At 51.5% G+C, this 19859-nt stretch overlaps 7 protein-coding genes across 7 annotated transcripts; 2 read left to right on the top strand and 5 right to left on the bottom strand.

The window, feature by feature from the left end:
* Positions 1-1724: 1724 nt before the first annotated feature.
* BKA58DRAFT_318808 (FK506-binding protein 1) lies at positions 1725-2088 on the top strand (the record flags this gene model as incomplete). The annotated part of the gene is made up of 2 exons (XM_046167691.1): positions 1725-1990; positions 2043-2088. The coding sequence occupies 2 exons, from the start codon at positions 1725-1727 to the stop codon at positions 2086-2088; spliced, it is 312 nt and encodes a 103-aa protein (XP_046023643.1).
* A 997-nt stretch (positions 2089-3085) lies between these two features.
* On the bottom strand, positions 3086-3406 carry BKA58DRAFT_403806 (uncharacterized protein; the record flags this gene model as incomplete). The annotated part of the gene is made up of 1 exon (XM_046171808.1): positions 3086-3406. One exon carries the CDS (start codon positions 3404-3406, stop codon positions 3086-3088), a length of 321 nt encoding a protein of 106 aa, XP_046023642.1.
* A 1068-nt stretch (positions 3407-4474) lies between these two features.
* Positions 4475-6558, bottom strand: BKA58DRAFT_460880 (uncharacterized protein; the record flags this gene model as incomplete). Its single annotated transcript, XM_046174782.1, has 4 exons — positions 4475-4530; positions 4662-6180; positions 6335-6497; positions 6533-6558. The coding sequence occupies 4 exons, from the start codon at positions 6556-6558 to the stop codon at positions 4475-4477; spliced, it is 1764 nt and encodes a 587-aa protein (XP_046023641.1).
* Positions 6559-7636: 1078 nt separating this feature from the next.
* Positions 7637-8453, bottom strand: BKA58DRAFT_215447 (uncharacterized protein). The gene is made up of 4 exons (XM_046166146.1): positions 8346-8453; positions 8265-8292; positions 8182-8214; positions 7637-8131 (listed from the first exon to the last, which is right to left on the bottom strand). Exons 1-4 carry the CDS (start codon positions 8399-8401, stop codon positions 7907-7909), a joined length of 342 nt encoding a protein of 113 aa, XP_046023640.1. The 5' UTR covers positions 8402-8453; the 3' UTR covers positions 7637-7906.
* A 710-nt stretch (positions 8454-9163) lies between these two features.
* BKA58DRAFT_441980 (uncharacterized protein) lies at positions 9164-11236 on the bottom strand (the record flags this gene model as incomplete). Its single annotated transcript, XM_046173868.1, has 5 exons — positions 9164-9198; positions 9246-9474; positions 9530-9772; positions 9823-10143; positions 10202-11236. 5 exons carry the CDS (start codon positions 11234-11236, stop codon positions 9164-9166), a joined length of 1863 nt encoding a protein of 620 aa, XP_046023639.1.
* Positions 11237-11696: 460 nt separating this feature from the next.
* On the top strand, positions 11697-13456 carry BKA58DRAFT_215414 (acetylornithine deacetylase). The gene has a single exon (XM_046166145.1). It carries the CDS (start codon positions 12134-12136, stop codon positions 13343-13345), a length of 1212 nt encoding a protein of 403 aa, XP_046023638.1. The 5' UTR covers positions 11697-12133; the 3' UTR covers positions 13346-13456.
* Positions 13457-13925: 469 nt separating this feature from the next.
* On the bottom strand, positions 13926-17128 carry BKA58DRAFT_422588 (mitochondrial presequence protease; the record flags this gene model as incomplete). Its single annotated transcript, XM_046172830.1, has 2 exons — positions 16769-17128; positions 13926-16720 (listed from the first exon to the last, which is right to left on the bottom strand). Exons 1-2 carry the CDS (start codon positions 17106-17108, stop codon positions 13926-13928), a joined length of 3135 nt encoding a protein of 1044 aa, XP_046023637.1. The 5' UTR covers positions 17109-17128.
* Between the last annotated feature and the right edge of the window lie 2731 nt (positions 17129-19859).

The raw sequence follows: 19859 nt of genomic DNA, 5'->3' as shown, positions 1-19859 counted from the left end.
CGTAAGCAGAATTCTAAGTTGTGGATGGCACGACAGCGTTCTTGATACACGCGACATGCTGTTTATGTGGGCTGGTCGTCCTAGCGCCCGCAGTCCTCCCGCCCCCACACTGGATGAAGCGTTGATAGAGCTAGACGGGTCGTCACGTACCTAGGTATGTATACGCTGGCTAGCTTCCATGGTTCTACGCGTGGGTCTCAATAGTAGGTAGTGAGGAAGCAAGCAGCCAAGTCAGGTCTTCTTGTAGTGCGAGAGAAGTAGTTCAAATCATTGTAGACTTGGCTGCTGTGATGGAGCCTAGCAGTCGCAATATTTGTAATTGGAGGGCTGTCATTATTAGATACTAAAGTCTAGTGCCCGTATTGCGGACCTCGGGATACGCAGGGCAATTAGTGATATCGGGAAAGTGCGTGAGTGCCTCTCGACCTCATGTATGCTCTCTTATCGATAACACACCTCCGCGGCGCATCATCAACGCTCGTCGCAACTGCCATCTTCAGACTGCCTGACAATTACCCGCCTGTACGCGCCCAAATACTCTCTAGGCGCACTCTCTAGACGCCCTTTTCCTCGGCCTTCAATATGTCCGACAAACCGACCCCCTCGAAAGCCGACGAATGGAAGGGTTCCAAAGCCAGCAAATTCGACAAGTACGCCACCGCAACGATCGCGTCGCAAATGTATGCTGCACACAACAGGCGCTGATAGATTGGTATAGCAAGGCGTATAGCGAATACTTCGATCCATGTCAAGAGGCGGCGGACAAGAGTATAAAGTGTTTGAAGAGGAATGGTGGAGAGAGAGCTATGTGCTCGGATTTCTTTCAGTAAGTGCAGTACATCGGGGTTTCAGGACTCAGCATTGCATGAGGAGGTCTTCTGCTAATACGTGTTCCATCAGGGCATACCGAGAATGCAAAGAGCAATGGGTACGTGTTGCCCACCCTCGATCCAATGCGACCGCGACCATCCCTTCATGCCGTACAACGCGTCGCGAAACCGCCACGGAAGAGATGCTAATGTCTATACAGCAAGAAGCAAGGAGAGAAGCGAGAAGGAACAAGTCATGGTTTGGTTGAGCAATGTGGACAAGATTCGGGACGCGCAAATGTACAATATCTCCTCTCTCCATAGGCAAGGCGTTTGACAATGGTTTACGTTTACTGTAACATAGCTGGATCCACTGGAGGTACTGATCTATTGGACATGGAGTTCAACTGACTGTTAGATAGTCTGTGGAAGGATACAAGCAACCTTACTGCGCTTGCTACTAGGCGCGACAAGCAGAACTTTAACGCCATCACCGAAGCATCTTCGTCCCCGCAACACACATTCATCTGGAGCCATAGCTTGTACTCTCCTACCGCGGCAAGCGCGAACTCCAGTTCCAACGCCCTGACGTAGATACGATCACGCAATTTCCCCAGACAAGCAGCCAACCCACCCTCGAGTACTGACGTGCTCGATTCATTGGTCATGCTCGTCGTACTTGCCCTGATTGCCTTGCCCTTGCAGCGTGCATGAGGCTGTGTGCTGACGATCTGCACCCCACCACCCCACTAAAGCTACCCCTCCAAGGCATTCCAGGTTCCTTCTTTCCGCCCGCAACAACCTTCCATCCTCCACTCATCTCCTCTCTCACTCTCCAACTTCATGAGAAGCCTCCTTAACCCTTCCTCTTTCCAACGCGCAACAACTCGAGCTTTCACCACGACCGCACGCATCATGGGTGTCCAGAAGACCATCATCCAAGAGGGCAACGGCCCATCCCCGCAGAAGGGTGACAAGGTCACCATGGAATACACTGGCTGGCTCAAGACCCAGTCCGGCGACAAGGGCAAGCAGTTCGACAGCACCACCGGCCGTGGTCCCTTCCAGACCCCCATCGGTATCGGTCGCGTCATCAAGGGCTGGGATGAGGGTGTTGTTCAGATGAAGCTCGGCGAGAAGGCGAAGCTGGACATCAGCAGCGATTTCGCTTACGGCGACCAGTAAGCCTCCATGCTGTTATCTGATTAATAACTAGTACTGACTTCATGATAGGGAGTTCCCCGGCTTGATCCCCCCTCACTCTGACCTCATCTTGTAAGCTCGCGTCGCGTAGGGACTCAACGAAATTGCTAACTCCGCGATAGCGAGGTCGAGCTCAAGAAGATCAACTGAGTCTACGAATCATCCGACGACGGGAATACACAATGATCACTATCATTGAATGGAAATAGTCAGAGGACAAATATAACATTCAATATACTGCGTCATAAAACTCAGTCGCCAGTCCACGTTGTCTAATGTGCAGTTACATGCTTTCTCATATCCTCAAATCATTATTTTCAAGCTCTCCAACAACGTGCGATATTAACTCGTATGTCACAGCATCGCCCGCGAAGGACCGTGCCTAGCCATGCGAGCATGCAAGATGAGTCCAAAAACAACTAAGCCCATGCAAATCACAAGACTCGCCACGCTGACGGAGAAACGAGTTGCCGGACTCTCGCGATGAGTAGCCAACGAGGCGTCTGTTAGTCCGTTCACCCACAGGCACATGAGCTGTGTGTCGGGAACTCTCAACGCATTATTGACGCCTTTGTTTGGTGACCAGAATGTGGTGATGATGATATCGGTAAAGGCCCCAACGCCGGTCTCATGATGGCTAAAGGCCAAGCTGAGATCGTTGGACTTGGGGAGGGTCGGATGACAGTTAGAGCTCGCATTGGCAGAAGAGTTTGGCGGCGTAGGCGCCCCCTCACCAGTAAGTGCTAGAAGAAGTTAGCACAGGGCTATCTCTTTGAATGAAACGGGTATACGAACGTATGGTTGAAATTGCATTCCAGGATGCCATGTTTGTCTTCTCTGTACATTCAGTCGGGAAAGTCTCCATTCCTCTTTGCACACGCATGCAGCTCTCTTCCGTTGTCTCTGTTGCATTGGAAGGAGAGAGTGCCAGAAGTGTGTTGACCTGAGTCACCAGCGACGAGATACAGCTCGCTCCAATTGTCTCTGCGCAATCCCATGAGTTGTTTCGTCCGAAGGTGGTATTGCATATGAACACAGCGCAACCCCGGTACGGCAGGTCGTCGCGGTCGAGTTCAAGAGACGGAGGGGGTGCCGAGATAGAAGTCTTTCTCTGTGGTTTGGTCGTCTACGGGAACGTCTGTGTCGAGATGGGCGGCGAGTGTCCACGTCAAATTGTTGTTGTCCTCGAGGATGGCGGTGGAGAAGGATCTGAACCTGATCCTCTCATAGGTTCTGTTGGTGACATTGCATTCTGCTCCTACGACACTGTTCCCATCAGGAGGAGCCGCAGGGCAGTGTACGTCGGCGCACGAACCGACGGGACTGCCGAGGACGTATTGTGCGGACGCGATAGATAGAAAGGTGGTAAGTAGAAGGGACGTCGGAAGCAACATCTTGGAGCATTTCGACTTGGCTCGATTCTATGATGGCACAAGAGAAAAGTAGAGGGTGCAGACTTGTAAAGGCTTCTACGATCTTAGAAGACGCAAACAAGCCATGGTCTAGCACATTATATGTTTTGAGCGCCCCACACAGCTGTGCCTCACTCGACAACCTCCACATCAGGCCCTCTGTCACGAAAAGCTTCTCTACTGCAAGATTGGCTAATTACAAGGTATATGTGAGTTTTTGTACATGGGGCACAGTATACCTGACGTGTGCCAAGCGCCGTGCTTGCCAGATCACCACATTGTGTTGTTCAGGCAGCAGATTTCCATGTAGGATTTGGCATCTCTAGAACTAGGCGCCCTATACTCAGCGCTATGTTGTTGCTCCGGCCGCGACTGTGCCGAAAAGATGCCGTGGTCATCTGGTGCCCGGGATACACGGTCGGCAAGGCTGACTTGCGTTGATGATTGGGATGATGCCGGGAGATCGTCGGGTGGTCAAGAGACGAGAAGCGTGCCTGAAGCATATTTCGAAGGAATTCCCCCATCGAAGGCTAGGATCTGGGGATCATTGGTGTAGCTCCTGGTAATGCACGAATCGATTGCCTAAAACGGTTGGTGCCCTCATACGGCCTTGCGTTTGAGCGCGACACGGCCATGAGTCACGCTGCTCTCGCAGCAGGCTTTCTTATAGCATCTGGTAAGGCGATGAGAGTAGAAGCATTTGCTGCTGTGTGGCATTCAATCGAATGCGTTTTTACGTAATACATGCAGTCAAAGCATGCTCTTGAAGAGGGAAACTGCAATATATCTAGGAACACTGCCTTGCCTACTGCAACGCATTCCCATGCTCAAGAATTCAGGACATCTCGCTGTGCAGGAGGTCCACAAGTAAGTCATGAAATCGTTATGTCGTTACCTATCTACCTAGGTATGGTATGCGAATCTTCGAGACTTCGCGAAGCGTGCAAGATACCTATCGCGTCGTATTACTTAGAATATCTTGTAGAGTTCGCGTGAGTGTCGCGTCGTCGCAGTGGGCTTAGTTCGCCCTCCTTCACGGGGGCGATGCTACTATCTCAACGCTTTCTCGCCATCCGGCTCCTTCGCAACAGCCTTTCCCACCACCCCTGCTGGCCAAGCCAGTCTCCTTTCAAGAGTAACGAAAGCCACAACAAAAACGCTACAGCAGCCACTGATAAGAAAAAAGATGTACTGTCTTGTTTATAGGGAAGTACAGAGGTAGTAGTAGCAAACATACCAGAAACGATAACTACGGGAGAAATGATAACAACAGTGAACTCGCCAATCTTTCCTCCTTTCAAACTGAGGCGACGATCCAGACGCTCGCCAAGCTCCTTGCAAGACTTTTGAATGGAAGACAGCGTCTCCTCATACTCCCTCAACTCCTCATACACGTCTTCCAGCCCGTTGATAGTGCGTCCGATGTGTTCGATGACGCGGGGTGGTAACGTTGCATTCGGATCGTCGAAGTAATCGAGGTGCTTACACTTGAAGCTATCCCAACGGTTCACTTTCGTCCTAATATCCTTTATCAACATGGCCAGAAGCTCCAGCATAGGTTCGTTCCATTTGGAGATGGCAGACTGCTCGGCCGCAGATGCAGCGGAGAATGGGTGGCAAGTCATATGATGCCGGAACGAAGCTTCAATCTGCCCAACAATGCTTTCGATCTCATTTCGGGCATGATTCGCTTTTACAAGGCTGATGGCAAGGAAGTACTCTCGAGCGTCGGAGAAGGGAAGATTAGCGTTGAATTTGCCCATGGATATTTGATCGGAGCGCCAGAAATCATTACACTCATCATCCCCAATGGCACGGTCTAGATCAAAGCTTATGTCTTCCAGATCATACGCGACCCAACGGTTATTGTCCGAACCGGACAGAGTGAAATACGATCGCGCCTGGTAGATTCCGCACGTCCCTGGTTCGTTCGTTGGGTCCAGGAAAGAGAGGTCCACCAATATCTGGCGATTGGCTCTTTTGCTTCCAGACTTGCCTACATCATCGAGGCTTTTCGTGTACAGTCCAAAATAGGGGAAATGGTGTTCAAGCTGGAAGACAGGGTATCCTTCAGTGGAGATCCGTACTTTCATAGATGCTCGAAATGTAAGGTATTGTCCGAGAAGATTCTGAATAGCTGAGGCCTGGTGTTCTGTTGCGGTCTCAGTCAAAGCGAGCATATGACATGGGGATGGATCCGCGATGTGTATAAGTCGACGGTCTGCATCCTCGAGACGATCATGATTGAATCGACTCACGAAGAGATGACGTCTCAAATCCCACGCGGTCAGACATTCGTCATAGGATCTAGCTGTAAGCGCTGTGTCTTGTGATGAAGCTAGCGGATGTTGTATGTGAGCATCGGTAATGTCACACTCGACGTTTGGTTTTCGCAAAGGTAAGGCGTGCGAGGCGGTCGTTTTCCTTCTACTGGGAGGTATTGGAGCAGGCGGAGCAGCTCTGTCGTCCAGCCATGCGCTATCCTGGCTCATCGCTTTGGTATCCCTGAATTGTTCTTCGCCAAAACCGCTGCAGTAGTCGATCACAGCCTTGACGTGGTATGGTGTTCTGCCGTCATCGTATCGCCGCATGAACAGTTCGATACCATCACGTCGTCCCGAACGTTCGCGCAGTGGTTTCATCCATGGATAGAGCTCTAAGGGTTTCCTTTCATCGTTGAAGACTCGTGGCCATTGTCTCGTGGAACGCCGAGAGCCTGGACTAGGCGCAAGCCCTGCATTATAAGCCATGGGGATCTACATTTCGTGTTAGCCGGGATGAACTGGCCATTTCCCTACTTCTACGTCTCGAGAGTCTCGTCACATTATGATTCGGTCTTCGCCTGGAATCCCCAATCCCCAGTCAAGACCTTGATGAAACATTCATAAAGAGATACTGCTCTGCACTTACTGCGCCAATAATAGATTCCCCTATCAAGATCGTAATATACAATTGAAGTACCTCGAATATGATGACGCTGTGCATAGATGCTTGTGCATATTGAACCGGTAGGGTTTCGAAATATTGGAAAACTTCATAGATGCCCAAGAGGTCGCGCGAAAGACCATCCGGACTTCAACAAGCCAGTTCGTAGTGCTCTTCATATACTTTTGACACATCATCTTATCGCTCATATTGGCAGGTCAATGTAGTGACGCCTTCAATGCCGTGGTATCCCATATCATATTTCCCAGCCAACTGGAGCCAGCAGCGTCCTTCGTGTCTTAGCGTTGTGGCCAGAGAGCAGGTATCGCTATTCGTACACGTGTTTTGGCGTGTCGGCACTGTGGTCACAGGACCACAAACAAGGCCTCGTTTGCCTTGTTCTCCTTGCGACTCCATAGCTGTAGATTTATAGGATATCACAGCCTCGTGAGGACGTGAGTGGTGCCAACAGAAACCCACAGCCAACAGCTCCAGTCAATTGTAGTCTCGAGTTTGCTGTGCTCGGAGAGCTCAATATAGCCTCTGGATATTACAGGTTCAGTCTTCGTTATGACGAGGTTGGGCAGCGAGATCTTGACGTCTCCGGGGCTGACCTGCATGAAGGGCGTCATCGGGGTCCCAAAAGTAGACTTCGTGGTTCATACGCCACCGGCAAGGCTGAGGATCGCTTATCTCCGGTGCGTAGTGTAACAAGCTCTCGTGTCTTCCTTTCGCATCCAAGGACTGAGCCATCTGCATATATGCCGCTGGGCTGAGCTGCAGTCATCGCACCGATCTCTTCTGCTAGAACGCCCGAAACAGCGTCACTACCCGGGTACAGAACGTTGGGCTCCGAGGCTGACTCTATCGTCCTGCACATCCGCGCAACAGCCCGGTCGCGGAATTGTAATAGTCGAGTGGCTTGCTGTTTCTTGAAGTACTCATCGAATTGAAGGATCGAGCTAACGTGTTCAGACCTCGGGACGGTTCAATGTCTACGGATTACCTAGGTAACAAAGACATGTTAGTGTCTTCAACTCCCGTCAAAACATGAAGCTTATATCGACGTTATGCAAACACGAGGAATGAGTATTCTAGTAATTGTCAGCCTGTTGCATCCGTGAGCTTTCAAGTATGCAATTGTTAGAAACCCTCAAAGATCGGCGTTTACTGTTGGAAGGAAGTTAGCTATGAGGGCTAGCTAGCAATGTACCCCTTCAGTGAAAGCGTAATGACTCATTCAAGGTCAAGATTGCTATTTCAAAGACCCACACATAGCACGCAAGACGGATAAAGCCATTAGCCTTCCAAGGCCGTTCTTCGTTTCCAAATTCTCCTTGATAAGCAGCGCTGTAAATACCATCATATATTATGCGCGGCCCTCAACTTGAGGAAGGTATTGAAGGAAATCTATGTACCACTCTATTACAGTTCTGCGTAAGCCACACCCCTACACTCCCGGTAGTTATTCGGTCAGTAACCATTACTGACCGAATGTACGCGGGGAGTGTAGTATTTCCGCCTGCGCCAAGTCCTCTTTTTAGTTCCCGAAATCTGTTACACAACCTGACACTCCAGCGAATCATGACCCGTTTCTTCTGCTGGACAATTCCCGAGGGCTCCATACGGATACCTCTTTCGGTGATGTCGGAATGGAAAGTTCAAGAGTGGCGTATGGGGACGCACTTGAACCCGCGTAGTGGTACAGTAAGCGCATCTTCCATCACCACAGCCTGGGCATCCGCCGCTTGAGATGGGGATCGATGAGTATCCGCAGCGACACTACACTATCTAGTCAGATATTTTTCCACTATTGCAAAAGATGTACTTACACATTGCCAGATATAAACATGTCGTTTCTTTGCCTAGTTTTGTAAGCTTGCGTGTCTCCTTGTCTGTCCAAATACTATCATACATGATTTCGGAAAGGCAAATCGACTGCTCTAGACAAACATTTAATCAGCTAAACCACTAGCGGTGATGGGTCATGCCTAACCGTATGTGTCTCAGTAATCGTCTTCCAGTTGCAGTAGGTAGAGTAGAGCTTTTCATCTTCTCAGTTCCGTTGTTCTAGCTCTGATATATCCCGTGTCGAAGGAAAGCCACACTTTCGCTTGATCTGTTTTGGTTAGACCGGACGTTCGATTGACGGGACATTTCTACAATTTTATAATTAGATATCTCCCTTGAGTGTAGAGTCTGATAGACAACGCATCTGGTGCGTTTGCCAACGCTATAGAAGCCAAGAGGGGTTGAAGCAAGCAGTTGCGTTTGAAATTGTTTGCAATCATTCTCAGCCTATTAAACCTTCTCGGGATCGCACGACGTTAAGGATCTTTATGATAAGCTAATATTTGGGGGCGAACACTTTTGACAACCTCGATGCCTCTCCCTGGCTCGTGAGCCTCGCGTCCGTGGGGGTACGAGCCCTAGAATGGCCTTGGTCATGGGGAAATTTAAGCAGCCGGGTTCCCGAGCTAGGTAGAGGAGTGCGTTGGACATGGTTGAGTGCGGAAGGAGGTGCGCGGTGCCTGGGCATCATGCATCGTTTCTGATGGCAGCGTCATGCATGCACGCCTAGGGGGTATGTTTTCTTTTGGACGCATGAAGCTGCACAGCCACACAATAAAAGTAAGATCGCGTCGGCCCCTTGAAGAATACCACTCGAGACGTGTCAACAAACCTATGCACACGAGATCTGGTTTCATATGCATATCCAGCAAATACTCAACACTTCTCTTAGCCGAAAATGTGTCTGGTCGATATCTGTATAGGCGGAGCTTTGCGTGTCTTAGGCCATTTGTGCCGTTGGCTCTATACAGGCTGTAGCTGCGGATGGTCCTGGGTATCTGCCTAAATCAGTACGTATAACGAGATGCGGCACGAATGATCTTACTGGGGCTATCTTTCACTGTTGGTGGTGGCTGCGAGTTGGTCGGCTTCCACGGCATAAATTTGAGTAAAGATCCTGCGTGCTCGAGGACCAGCATAAAGATGCGCAGGACAACCATTAGAATAATAGTCGCCAACACAAACGTCTTCGGGTTGCGATTGAAGGCAAAAATGTCTTTCTCAGATCCGAAATACTGGAGGACCATTCCGAGCGGTGTTGTAAAAAGGAGCAGCTATGAAAAGGTTAACACGTGTTTTCGTCATCCCAGCAATACGTTTTATGCGAACCTCCACATTGACACGCGTACTGCGGCTGGTTTTCGCCGCGTCTGCCTGATTTGCGCATGCGGCTGCAGTCGCCTTCTCGTTGAGTTCTCGTAGTTTATCGTTGAGATTGCTGGACCGCAGATTGAGGTTACGCGATTCCTCATTGAGCTTGAAACTCTCAAAATTCAAGCGATTGCTTTCCATACTTGCTTCGTTACTTGCCGCCGTAAGCCGGTTACTCTCGAGGCTCAACATTCGTCCGAGCTATGAAGTGTTAGCTACGGCGCCCGACCTCGCTGGTTTACTTGACTGACGTGAGCGGCGAAACGTTTGCAAGAATCGTCGAGCGAGCTTAGGCTTGAATAGAGGTCTCTAAGCTTTTCGAAGGTCTCTTTGATGCTACCTAGGATCGCTGACAATTCTGGAGACCCTGGATAGTCTGGGGTACTGGAGAAGTAACGTATGTCACCGCTAGGCTCCTGGAATCGACTGTAGGCTCTGAGGGTCAGAGACAGGGAGTCGCGAAGCCTGCGTAGTAATTGCATAGTTTGCAGAGTCCAATCGAGGGAGTTTTGGATATCTTTGGAGTCCACATATGCTCGGCTGAAGGCAAGGCTATATGTATCGGTTTCTTTCTATTATTTTATTAGTAGACGTCAGACTTTGAGCAGTCCATGGGTGTATGAGTCTTACCAACTTGTGCACTTTTCCTTCAATCGTACGGACCAAGAACGTCCATTCCTTGCGGATCAGTTCGCACCTGATCGCAACTATCTGTAGCCAGTACTTCCTCGCATCCCAATTCGGCGCGTCGGCATCCTGGACATAGTCATCATCTCTGTCTGCCGCGAAGAGGTCCTGTTTTGGTTCTCCCTCATCTTGTTCTACAAAGGGTTCCTCGGGAAGGCCTGTATTGGCAAAGGCATACCCAGTCCACTGGGTATCACTCCACCCGCACAAGACAATGCTTATGTGTGCCTTGTAGATGCAGTACGAAAGTGCCTCTCCACTGGAAATTGAAGTATCCAGGAATGATAGGTCGGTCGCGGGGTGCCTTCGTGTACTATTTCCGGAAGTACTTGGACGAGCAAGGGTGTCTTTCTTCCGCATTACTAAATATGTGAGATGGAATTCCAGACGATAGGTCTTGAAGCCATTCATGGGTATGTGTACTCGAAATAACGTTTCCGAAGCAATGTGCTTGCAGATAGCATCACGGAGCGCTTCTTCTTGATGGCCCCACACAGTTTCCGCTAAGACGCTTAAGAGCCGTGAAGTAAGCTTTGAGATGTATATCAACCGTCGGTCAGCGTTCGGCAAGTCGGGATGTCCATATCGCTTTCGTAGCAAGACTGCACGTAGTTCCTCTGCATTCAGACCTTTCGGGTATGCTCGGCTACTTCCACTCGGAAATTCGCGATCGTCGACCCACGCCCAGGTTTCGAATTGACGTATGGTTGCTGACTGTATCTTCTCTTCCGAACAGTACTTTTCCACAGCCTGTGCTTCCCATGATGGTATGGAGCCAGCGAGATCTCCAAAGAATGTGTTCAAGAAGTCATCCGATTGACTGTCTGCGTCATAGTCGCGGATACTGTCGTTATTGTTTGGCTCTTCTGCAATCTCATCATCGTTGAAGGCCTGACAAAGAGGATGATCTCTGCAGCTTCGTGGGACATTAAAAGTTCGGGGCCATTGTTTGCCATAAGCTCTGTGACCGCGGCCCATGCTGTGGCTCCGAATAGGCCTTGTGTGTCTCTTGCATGTATTAGCGACGTTACGCGCAAATGACTTTCGGTTTCCAAGATGTAGAGACTGGTTGGTAGAGTGGTTTCTGGTAAGCTCTACTCGGTCTATCGGTTGTTCTGCATCCATTAACCCCAAAAGTGAGGGCACGACAGTTATGATCTAGAATGCAATCAGCATAAACTCTTCACCAACATATACACTTGGTCCCTATCATGGCATCAGGAGCGCTTACGCTTTGTGAGTCAATAGTAACTCCAGAAATCAAACGAGAGCGAGGCGTCAACGATTCGACTATCAAAGAAACCCAAGGCTGAACCGATCGAGATCTGATAAGTAAGTATGAGACCGTAGGCTACTATTAAGAGAGTCTGCGCAGCTGTGCCACTGTGCTGGAACGACACGAGCTATCAGCGAGCGCTTACTGGCTTGCAGCCTGGCGCGTGGCTCCATAGAAGACATTCTCCAGTGTCAGGGTAGTGCCATGTCTCACATCCATATGTTTGCCTTACGAAAGGGTTCAAAATAGCCCGGGCGCGTGATGAAGCACTTCGGACACCCAAAGCGAAATCTCCGAAGCGCGTTACCGACGCATCTACCAATGGGGTGTTAATCGTATATGAGAAAACATCATACGTGACAGATTCTACATGGCCGTACTTTGTGCTACGGTTGGTGTGCAGAGATACAGACGTGCCCAGGTGATGAGGACTGGCGGACGTGGAGCGCATGTACTTAGGTGTGCGGCAGCGCGGCATTGTGCAGTAGTAAGGCCGACTGGCGTCACCGAAGCTGGAGCTCCAAAGCACCGAGCCGTCCAACGCCCCTCAACCCAACACAAACCTCAATTCAGGCAGATTCTGCGCATGATATCTCAACATGATACTCAGAACGCTATCGTTTCTTCCTCTAGCCATCGGCGCTCTCACTACGGTTTCACTACCTCAGAAGCTGCTCGAGCCGTCCGTTCCTGATCCATCTACCTCAAAAGATCTGCTACACCTTCACCGCAAGCTCGTAGAAATCGAATCCATATCCGGGAACGAAGAGAATGTCGGCGATTGGCTTATCGAATACCTCCGCGCGCACGACTGGACCGTCGAGAAGCAGGAAGCATCAAAAGACCGATACAATGTCCTAGCCTACGGCAGCAAGCGCGAAACAACCATCCTACTTTCTTCGCATATTGACGTCGTACCACCATACTGGCCGTACTACTATAATGAGACGACCGATGTAATTGGTGGCAGAGGGAGTGTGGATGCGAAAGGCAGCGTCGCGCCCATGATCATGGCCGCGCAGGAAATACGAGAGCACCTACAAGACGACATATCTCTGCTCTTCGTTGTCGGCGAAGAAACAGGCGGCGACGGAATGCGCGCATTCAGCAACTGGGACAAACGCCCATCCTCGCACGAAATCGTCATCTTCGGCGAACCCACTGAGGCGAAGCTAGTCTGTGGACACAAGGGCATGCTAGGCTTCGAGGTCAAAGCGACAGGCAAGGCGGCACATTCAGGATACCCGTGGTTGGGCGTGAGCGCCAACGATATCATGGTGCAGGCACTGAGCGAGCTCCTCAAGCTGAGAGAACACCTCCCATGGAGCACGAAATACGGCAACACGACCATGAACTTCGGGCGCATACAAGGCGGAGTCGCAGCCAACGTCGTCGCCGAAACCGCAACCGCGAACATCGCTACGCGCATCGCAGCCGGCACCCCCGATGTCATACGCAGACAAATCCTCAACGCGCTCGAAGACGTCAAGGCCTTTGCGCAGAAGGAAGGTGGCGATCTGGACGTACAATGGGGTGGCGAGGCATACGGTGTGGTGAACATAAACTGTGACATTGAGGGCTTCGAGACATTGACTGTCAACTATGGGACAGACGTGCCGCATCTCTCTGGTGACCATAAGAGGTATCTGTACGGCCCTGGCTCCATCTTCGTCGCGCATTCGGATCACGAGGCGTTGAAGAGGAAGGAGTTGGAACAAGCTGTTTTAGACTACCGTCGTCTTATTCTCAAGGCGACGGAGGTAAGGGAGAAGGAGCGGCAGATGCAGGATGACGAGCAGCTGGAATTGTGAACTTTGGTCAAGTGAAGAATGCGGATGTAAATTGTAAATAACTAGATACCCAAATGCAACAAGTTTCCCTTTACGTCAGTTGTAGCCAGTTTGATGTACCCCCACATTTAGTCTACCAGGAGAAGAGTCTCGCTCAATACAGGTAGGTCTGAAAGCAGGTGCTCAATGCCCCTTCCCAAGCTCCACTCCCCAACCTTTTACAATTAAGAAGCAGACTGGGTAGATGGCACAACGATTATTCTGGCGCATAATCCCCTCATATTTGAAGGGGCAGAGCGAACCAGCAATGGGAGAGAATGCGTGGTCCGTCTGGGTTCTGTTCGTTGCGCTGTTTGGTGGAATGGAGAGTAACGCGAAGAGAGATGCTTTGTCTCACGCACGGAGCGGATGAAGGTAGGCCCGGCGACGATAAGATAGACCCCAAAGCCCCTGGGTCGGCCAACGAGAGATGAGATGGAAAAGGAGGAAGGAGCGATGACACCACGCTATGCATTCAACTTACCAACGCCGATGATGCTAGCGTCTCAGACCTCATATCATACATTTACTTATACAATCATAAAACAGTCAATCAACATTCTCAGCTTGCGATAGCCGGCACGTCGTCCTCCTTTTGCGCAATACCTTCGGCTTCCTCAGCGGCCTTGGCAGTCTCCGACATACCCAGATCCCTGAACTGCCAGCCATCGTTCTCTTTGACCCAGTCTTTCCGCTCGCCCAGAATAGCTACACTGCTCTCGGCGCCCTTGACGAGGAACTGGTCGGCTACGGCTTGTATCTGCTCAGCTGTGACGTCGAGGAGGCGTTCGCGACGCGTCTGCAGCATATCATCCGTGACGCCAGACAGGAACAACCTCATTCCCTCGCGACTGACACTTTGTGGCGCATCGTATCCTTGGAATGCACTGAGCTTGGCTTCTTCAAGATCCTGAGGTGTCCATGCGCGGTCGCGGGCCCATTGCCCTGCTTCGGCCATGATCTTCATACTGTTCTGCGGGTTGGGGTCGCGGTATGAGTACATTCCAAAGAGACCACCAATGCTACGTGCGTAGGCGCCACCGCCGTACGCGCCACCTTTCTCACGGATCTCTGGATGAAGTTGCTTGAAGGTGAGGAGCTTGGCGAGAATCTCGAGAGGTGCGCTGGAGGCGTCGGCGTAGGCCACTGTCGGGACAGCGCGGGCGGAGTAGTAGACTTGATATGGCAAAGGGAAGAAGGACTTGGCGTTGCGAGGGTACTGCTTTTGCTGTGACGTCGACGGCACAGAGACGTCCTTGGGTAACGTGTTCAAGAAGCGATGGAGTGCCTCCTGGTTTGGCGTTGAACTTTCGTTACCGCAATTGATCGCGACACGAAGTTGGTTGCTGTTCGCAATAGTGAAAGTTTGGATCGCTTTGAGTTTCTTGATAACCTCGCCGAGCGACTCTTGCGATGCGAGAGCTGTCATAACCTTGACTTGGGTGAGACCGCCAGTCTCTTCTGCTAATCGACTCACAGGACTGATTCCAGCTTCGGCGAACTTCATGGCATAAGAGTGGCCAGATTCTGCGATCGAATTGATAGCTCCACTCGCCGCACTCTGCAGGAGCTCTCGGATCTTCTTGCCGGCTTCAGGCCCATCAAAGTCCGTCTCTTGTATGATAATCCGAAGGAGCTCGTACATGTCGGGTATATTACGGTCGAAAGCGTAGCCGGAAAATGCCATGCCTTCCTCGTACGCGTCGAGTGATAATGGCGACTGTGAAGAGTGGTAGCCTACGGAGATGCCTCCAGTCTTCAGTTTGATCAGTTCCTCAAGTTGTTCCATCGTCTTGTCTTTGGTACCCAGGCGCATGATGGCGCTGGTGAACAGCGGGATCATCTCTCGTAACTCGTCTGGAAGATCCTGTAATCTGTGCACAGCACGGAAGTACGTCAGACCGTTGGTGGGTGCCTCGCGCCACTGGACCTTCACGCCGTCCAGCTCAGTATGTCGCAGTGGCTTCCTCTCCTTTTCTCGAGGAATATCTTTGACGTGAACGGTGGGCAGACAGCTCAAATCTTCGTTTCTGGCTTTCTCTTGAACTTCCAGTAGCTGGAGCTCTCGCTCTTCCAGGTACTTCTGTGCCTCCTGCTTGCTTGGGAACTGTTTCGTTGTCTCTGCAATCTTTGCCGCTAATCGTTGGCTTTCTTCGTCTACGAGTTCCTGGCTGAACGTCTCCGATGGCTGCATGGTGAAGGTCAGGGTTTTGTCGGTGAGTAGGTACTTTTCAATCAGGCTTTCCAAATAGTTGCCTTCAGCGTACTTCTCCTGGAAAGCATTGACGGTTTCTTGCCACGCGAGGGCCTCCATTGGATCGATACCGTTGAACCAGCCGGGCTTCAGTCTTTGGAGGATACCCATACCGAAGTTTGCAGTCTTGTGCTTGAGCGAGAGCTCCAACTGATGTAGGATACCATCGACCTTGATCTTGTCGAAGCCGTTCTTGCGCACCTCGAGCAAAGTCTCGGCAATGGTTTCGCGGACCTTATTCACATCATTTGCCTTAACGGCGTCCATGCCAATAGAGAGAACACCTCGTCGTCCGGCGCTGTCATAGCCGGTGTTCGCACTGAAATCAGCACCAAGTCCAGATTCTACAAGATTGCGGTAGAGAGGCGAGCCGTAGCCGCTCATAAGCAGACTGCTCAATACTCCTAGCGCAAAGTTCTCTACGGCGTCTGCAGTGTCCCCCATCAACCAGGTAACTGAAGTCTTGTACTGCCTGTCCTGAGGTACCAGTGGGTCGAGAGGTCCCGCAACCGTGACTTCCTTGGGGCCGTCCAGAGTTATCGGAGCCTTCACTTCCTGATCCACGGCTATCTTATCAAAACCGTTCAAGCGACTGTCCACCTCCTTGAGATGCTCCACCAAAGGCATGTCTCCGTACGTGAGAATCTTGGCATTACTTGGATGGTAGTGGTCGGCATGGAATTTCCGTAGCTGTTCCCAAGTCAAGTCGGTAATCTTCTGCGGGTCGCCACCGGAGTTGTTGATGGCTGGGTATAAATGGTCTTGGAATTTGGTGTAGAACAAGTAGCTCGCATCCGACATCTGGCCCTTCATCTCATTGTACACCACACCCTTGAAAACGATGCGCTTTGCGTTAGGGTCCTCCGACTCTTTTGCCAGCGGGTTCTCGGGACCCAGCCGCCACCCCTCTTGGGTAAAGTCATTCTCCTTCAGTAACGGGTGTAGCGTCGCATCGAGGTATACCGACATGAGGTTTTTGAAATCTTGCGCGTTTGTCGTGGCGAATGGGTAGCCAGTGTGGTCAGGAAAGGTCCAGGCGTTCATGAAGTTGGACAGCGAACGGGGGAGCATCTTGAAGAAGGGGTCGCGGATGGGGTATCTGGCTTGTCAGCGACACGTTGGGTGTAACAAAAAGGTGGCATACTTCTCACTTCCACATAATGTGGTGTGCTCGAGGATGTGTGGCACTCCAGTGGCATCTGGTGGGTTGGTCTTGAAGCCAATCGAAAAGACGTTGTTTGCATCCTCGCGAGCAATGTGCAGATATTCGGCGCCAGTCTTGTCATGCTGGAGATGTAAAGCGGTCAACTCGAGCTCCGGCACCTGCTTGACGCGCTTGAGGGTGAAGCCATGCAGCTGCTCGCCAACATTGGGGAAGTTGGAGACATCGGTGATAGCGGCATATCCACGTCGAGACAAGGTTGACAGTCGGTGCGGGGTTATCGTGGCATTCCGAGGGCTTTGAACCTGCCGACCAACGGAACGTAGCATGTTTGGAATAGAGGGTGGATGACAGAGTGCCGCGCAGCCTCAGAAATGTCAAACACACCCCATCGATGACGCCTGTCGCGCCGATTGGCCGAGGGGCCCCATACCAAAAGAGATTAGCCCGCAAAATTACTAAGACGAAAGAGTGCGCCTGGACAGGCTGTTGATGCGTTATACGGCTGGAGACATGTCGGATTGGCTAGCCTGCCAGTGATCTCATCTGTCAGGTCCGATATTGAAGCTCGTGGGCGTTGTGGAGACTACCAGGTGTCTTGTGCCTTTCGCGATCGACCAGACCACCGACGTCCTCCCCTCCTTCCTCTTCAACACCCGCCACGAGACATTGCCCGATCCGACCCCGACGACTGCATGACCCGACACTGTACATACTGCTTCACCACGCCCGTTGACGCCCCCTGCACTGCGCTCCACACCTGTTTTCACCCGAAGCAGTCCCGAGACGCCAGCGGAAGACCTGTATCCTCACCACGCGCATTGTGAACAGGCGGCTGCTGCAAGACGGATGCGCAACTGGACTGCCTAGAGACCTGTATTGGGGACACGTGAGATTGAGTGCATAGGTGGAGGAACCGTCGGAGGCAACACGGGGGATCCACAAGCTGAGGCGCTACACGGAAGAGTCACGACTTCATGGCAACCGTCGCCCAACAGCGCCAGCCGACGTCTGCCCAGTCCCGACCTCACCACGAAGCCAGCCGCAGTGCATCTGCCTCTCCTGCAAACATGGCACCCGCACAGCACAACCCTGCGCCTGCGCCCGCGCCCGCCAAGAAGGGCAAAGGCAAGAAGGCGACCGACCCCTCGGAGCAGCAGAAGCAGATCCAGGCCAAGATTGCTCAGCTCGAACTGGACCAGGCAGGGGACAAGGAGCAGGAACTCGAAATCGGTGCGTCTACCTCTTGCGACGGAGCTGTGGAGGAGGGGAGACTCTGGGTGGCGCAGCCCATGTGTGCACAGCACGAGACTGGGGCCCTATCAAATGAATCGCTGGCTGACGTATGGCATGGACAGAACGCGAAGTCAAGAAAGCAAACCGCGAACTCTCCTCGCTCCTCTCCAACATGGACGGCCCGCTGTCTCGGCTCGAAGTCGTGCAGAAACGATATACCGAACTCCTCTCCGATATGAAGCGCACGGAACGCGAACATCAAAAGGCGAAGAAGCGCGGGGACCAACTGCAGAAGGAAAAGGACGCGCAAAGGTCGGAGTTGAACAAGGTTACGACAATGAAGGACAAATTAGACAAATTGTCGCGTGACTTTGCAAAGGAAAACAAGAAACTCAAGGACGAACTACACAAGCTCGAATCTAGCGAATCCACCGCTAGGCAAGAACTACACGAGCGTCTCGAACACCTGGTGAATGACGTGGACGATTGCATAGCAGCTGCGAACGGGCCTGAACCACAGAACCAAGCCGAGCAAGAACTGGACGAAATGTATGTGTGGCACAACCAAATCCGGGAGCATGAACTAACGAAGCAGATTTCGTCAAAAGTTCAAGTCGTTCATTGACCAGTACGAGTTGCGCGAATTACAATACCACTCGATGCTGCGACTCAAAGAGCTCGAAATACAGTATCACGCCGCCCGACTAGAGCAGCAGCGCAAACAACAAGAAGCCGAATCTTCGAAGTCGCACCAATTGACCCGTCAAGTGTCGACTTTTTCGCAGACCGAGACGGAACTACGCACGCAGCTCAACATATACGTCGAGAAGTTCAAACAGGTATGCAACCCGTTAACCCCTCGTTGGTCTGTATCATCATGGTTAATACTGACCAGATGCAGGTCGAGGAAACGCTCAACAACTCGAACGATCTCTTTCTCACGTTCCGCAAGGAGATGGAAGAGATGTCGAAGAAAACCAAGCGTCTTGAAAAGGAGAACCAGACGCTGCAACGTCACAAGGACATCACCAATCGTAATATTGGCGAGATGGTGGAAGAGCGCCAAAAGATGCAAGAGGAGCTTGCCAGGCGGACCAAAGAAGCTGAGGACCAGCGGAAGAAGATCGCTCGCCTGGAAACACTGTGTCGTGGAATGCAGGCACAAGGTCGAGGCCAGGTTCCGATGCACGAGCTGGATCACGAAGAGCATGACGAAGAGGATGAAGAAGTCACGGAGAGCGAGTACGAATACGAAGATGAAGATAGCGCAGAGTACGACGACGACACTGAAGAAGACGGTGTTGAACCGGCACTTGTGCATCGACCGTTCGGGCCTGTCCCTCCACCTCCGCCGCAGCCAACAACTGTGCAGGGAAAAGTCAATGGGCATGCGCAAGCTAATGGGCAAATGAATGGAGTCAAACGCTAATAGCAATATCATAGAGACTCACTCTTCGATCCATCCACGTCTTTTCAACTTGCAAATGATGTCCCGCCTCCGCCATCTCAGACAACGCCTTCGAAATCCCTCGAAGATATCGTGAAGCAGTGGAGTTGGGATGATGTGGACCTACCGTCTATTGCGCACTTCAATATGACTGACCAAGCATTCGACGAGTTCATGGAGCAGGTGAATTGGGATGATGTGGCTGCGCAGTTCGATGCGGAAATGAAAGCAATGGCTGACGAGACATCTGCTCGTCTTGCGTCAAACCATGCGGAGGAGCCGGAGGAGCCGAATTTGGGTGTTGATTGAAGCATTTTTGTGCTCCGCAATTGGCATACGTGAGTATAGTGCGAGAGGTCGATTATTGACAACGACATCGATAGCTTGGATCATGATA

Source organism: Alternaria rosae (assembly GCF_020736505.1).
Source record: "Alternaria rosae strain MPI-PUGE-AT-0040 chromosome Unknown BKA58scaffold_7, whole genome shotgun sequence".
Lineage (NCBI taxonomy): Eukaryota > Fungi > Ascomycota > Dothideomycetes > Pleosporales > Pleosporaceae > Alternaria > Alternaria rosae.
The sequence above is the reverse complement of the archived record's forward strand: the minus strand, read 5'-3'. Positions and strand labels throughout refer to the sequence as shown.

Excerpts from the sequence above, each read along its gene's own strand:
- BKA58DRAFT_215447 (XM_046166146.1), bottom strand. The coding sequence starts at position 8,401 with ATGAAAAGCTCTACTCTACCTACTGCAACTGGAAGACGATTACTGAGA. Across the intron at positions 8,293-8,345 it reads CGATTACTGAGACACATACG|AGCAGTCGATTTGCCTTTCC; the intron begins GTTAGGCATGAC and ends ATGTTTGTCTAG. Across the intron at positions 8,215-8,264 it reads ATTTGCCTTTCCGAAATCAT|GCAAAGAAACGACATGTTTA; the intron begins GTATGATAGTAT and ends TTACAAAACTAG.
- BKA58DRAFT_215414 (XM_046166145.1), top strand. The coding sequence starts at position 12,134 with ATGATACTCAGAACGCTATCGTTTCTTCCTCTAGCCATCGGCGCTCTC.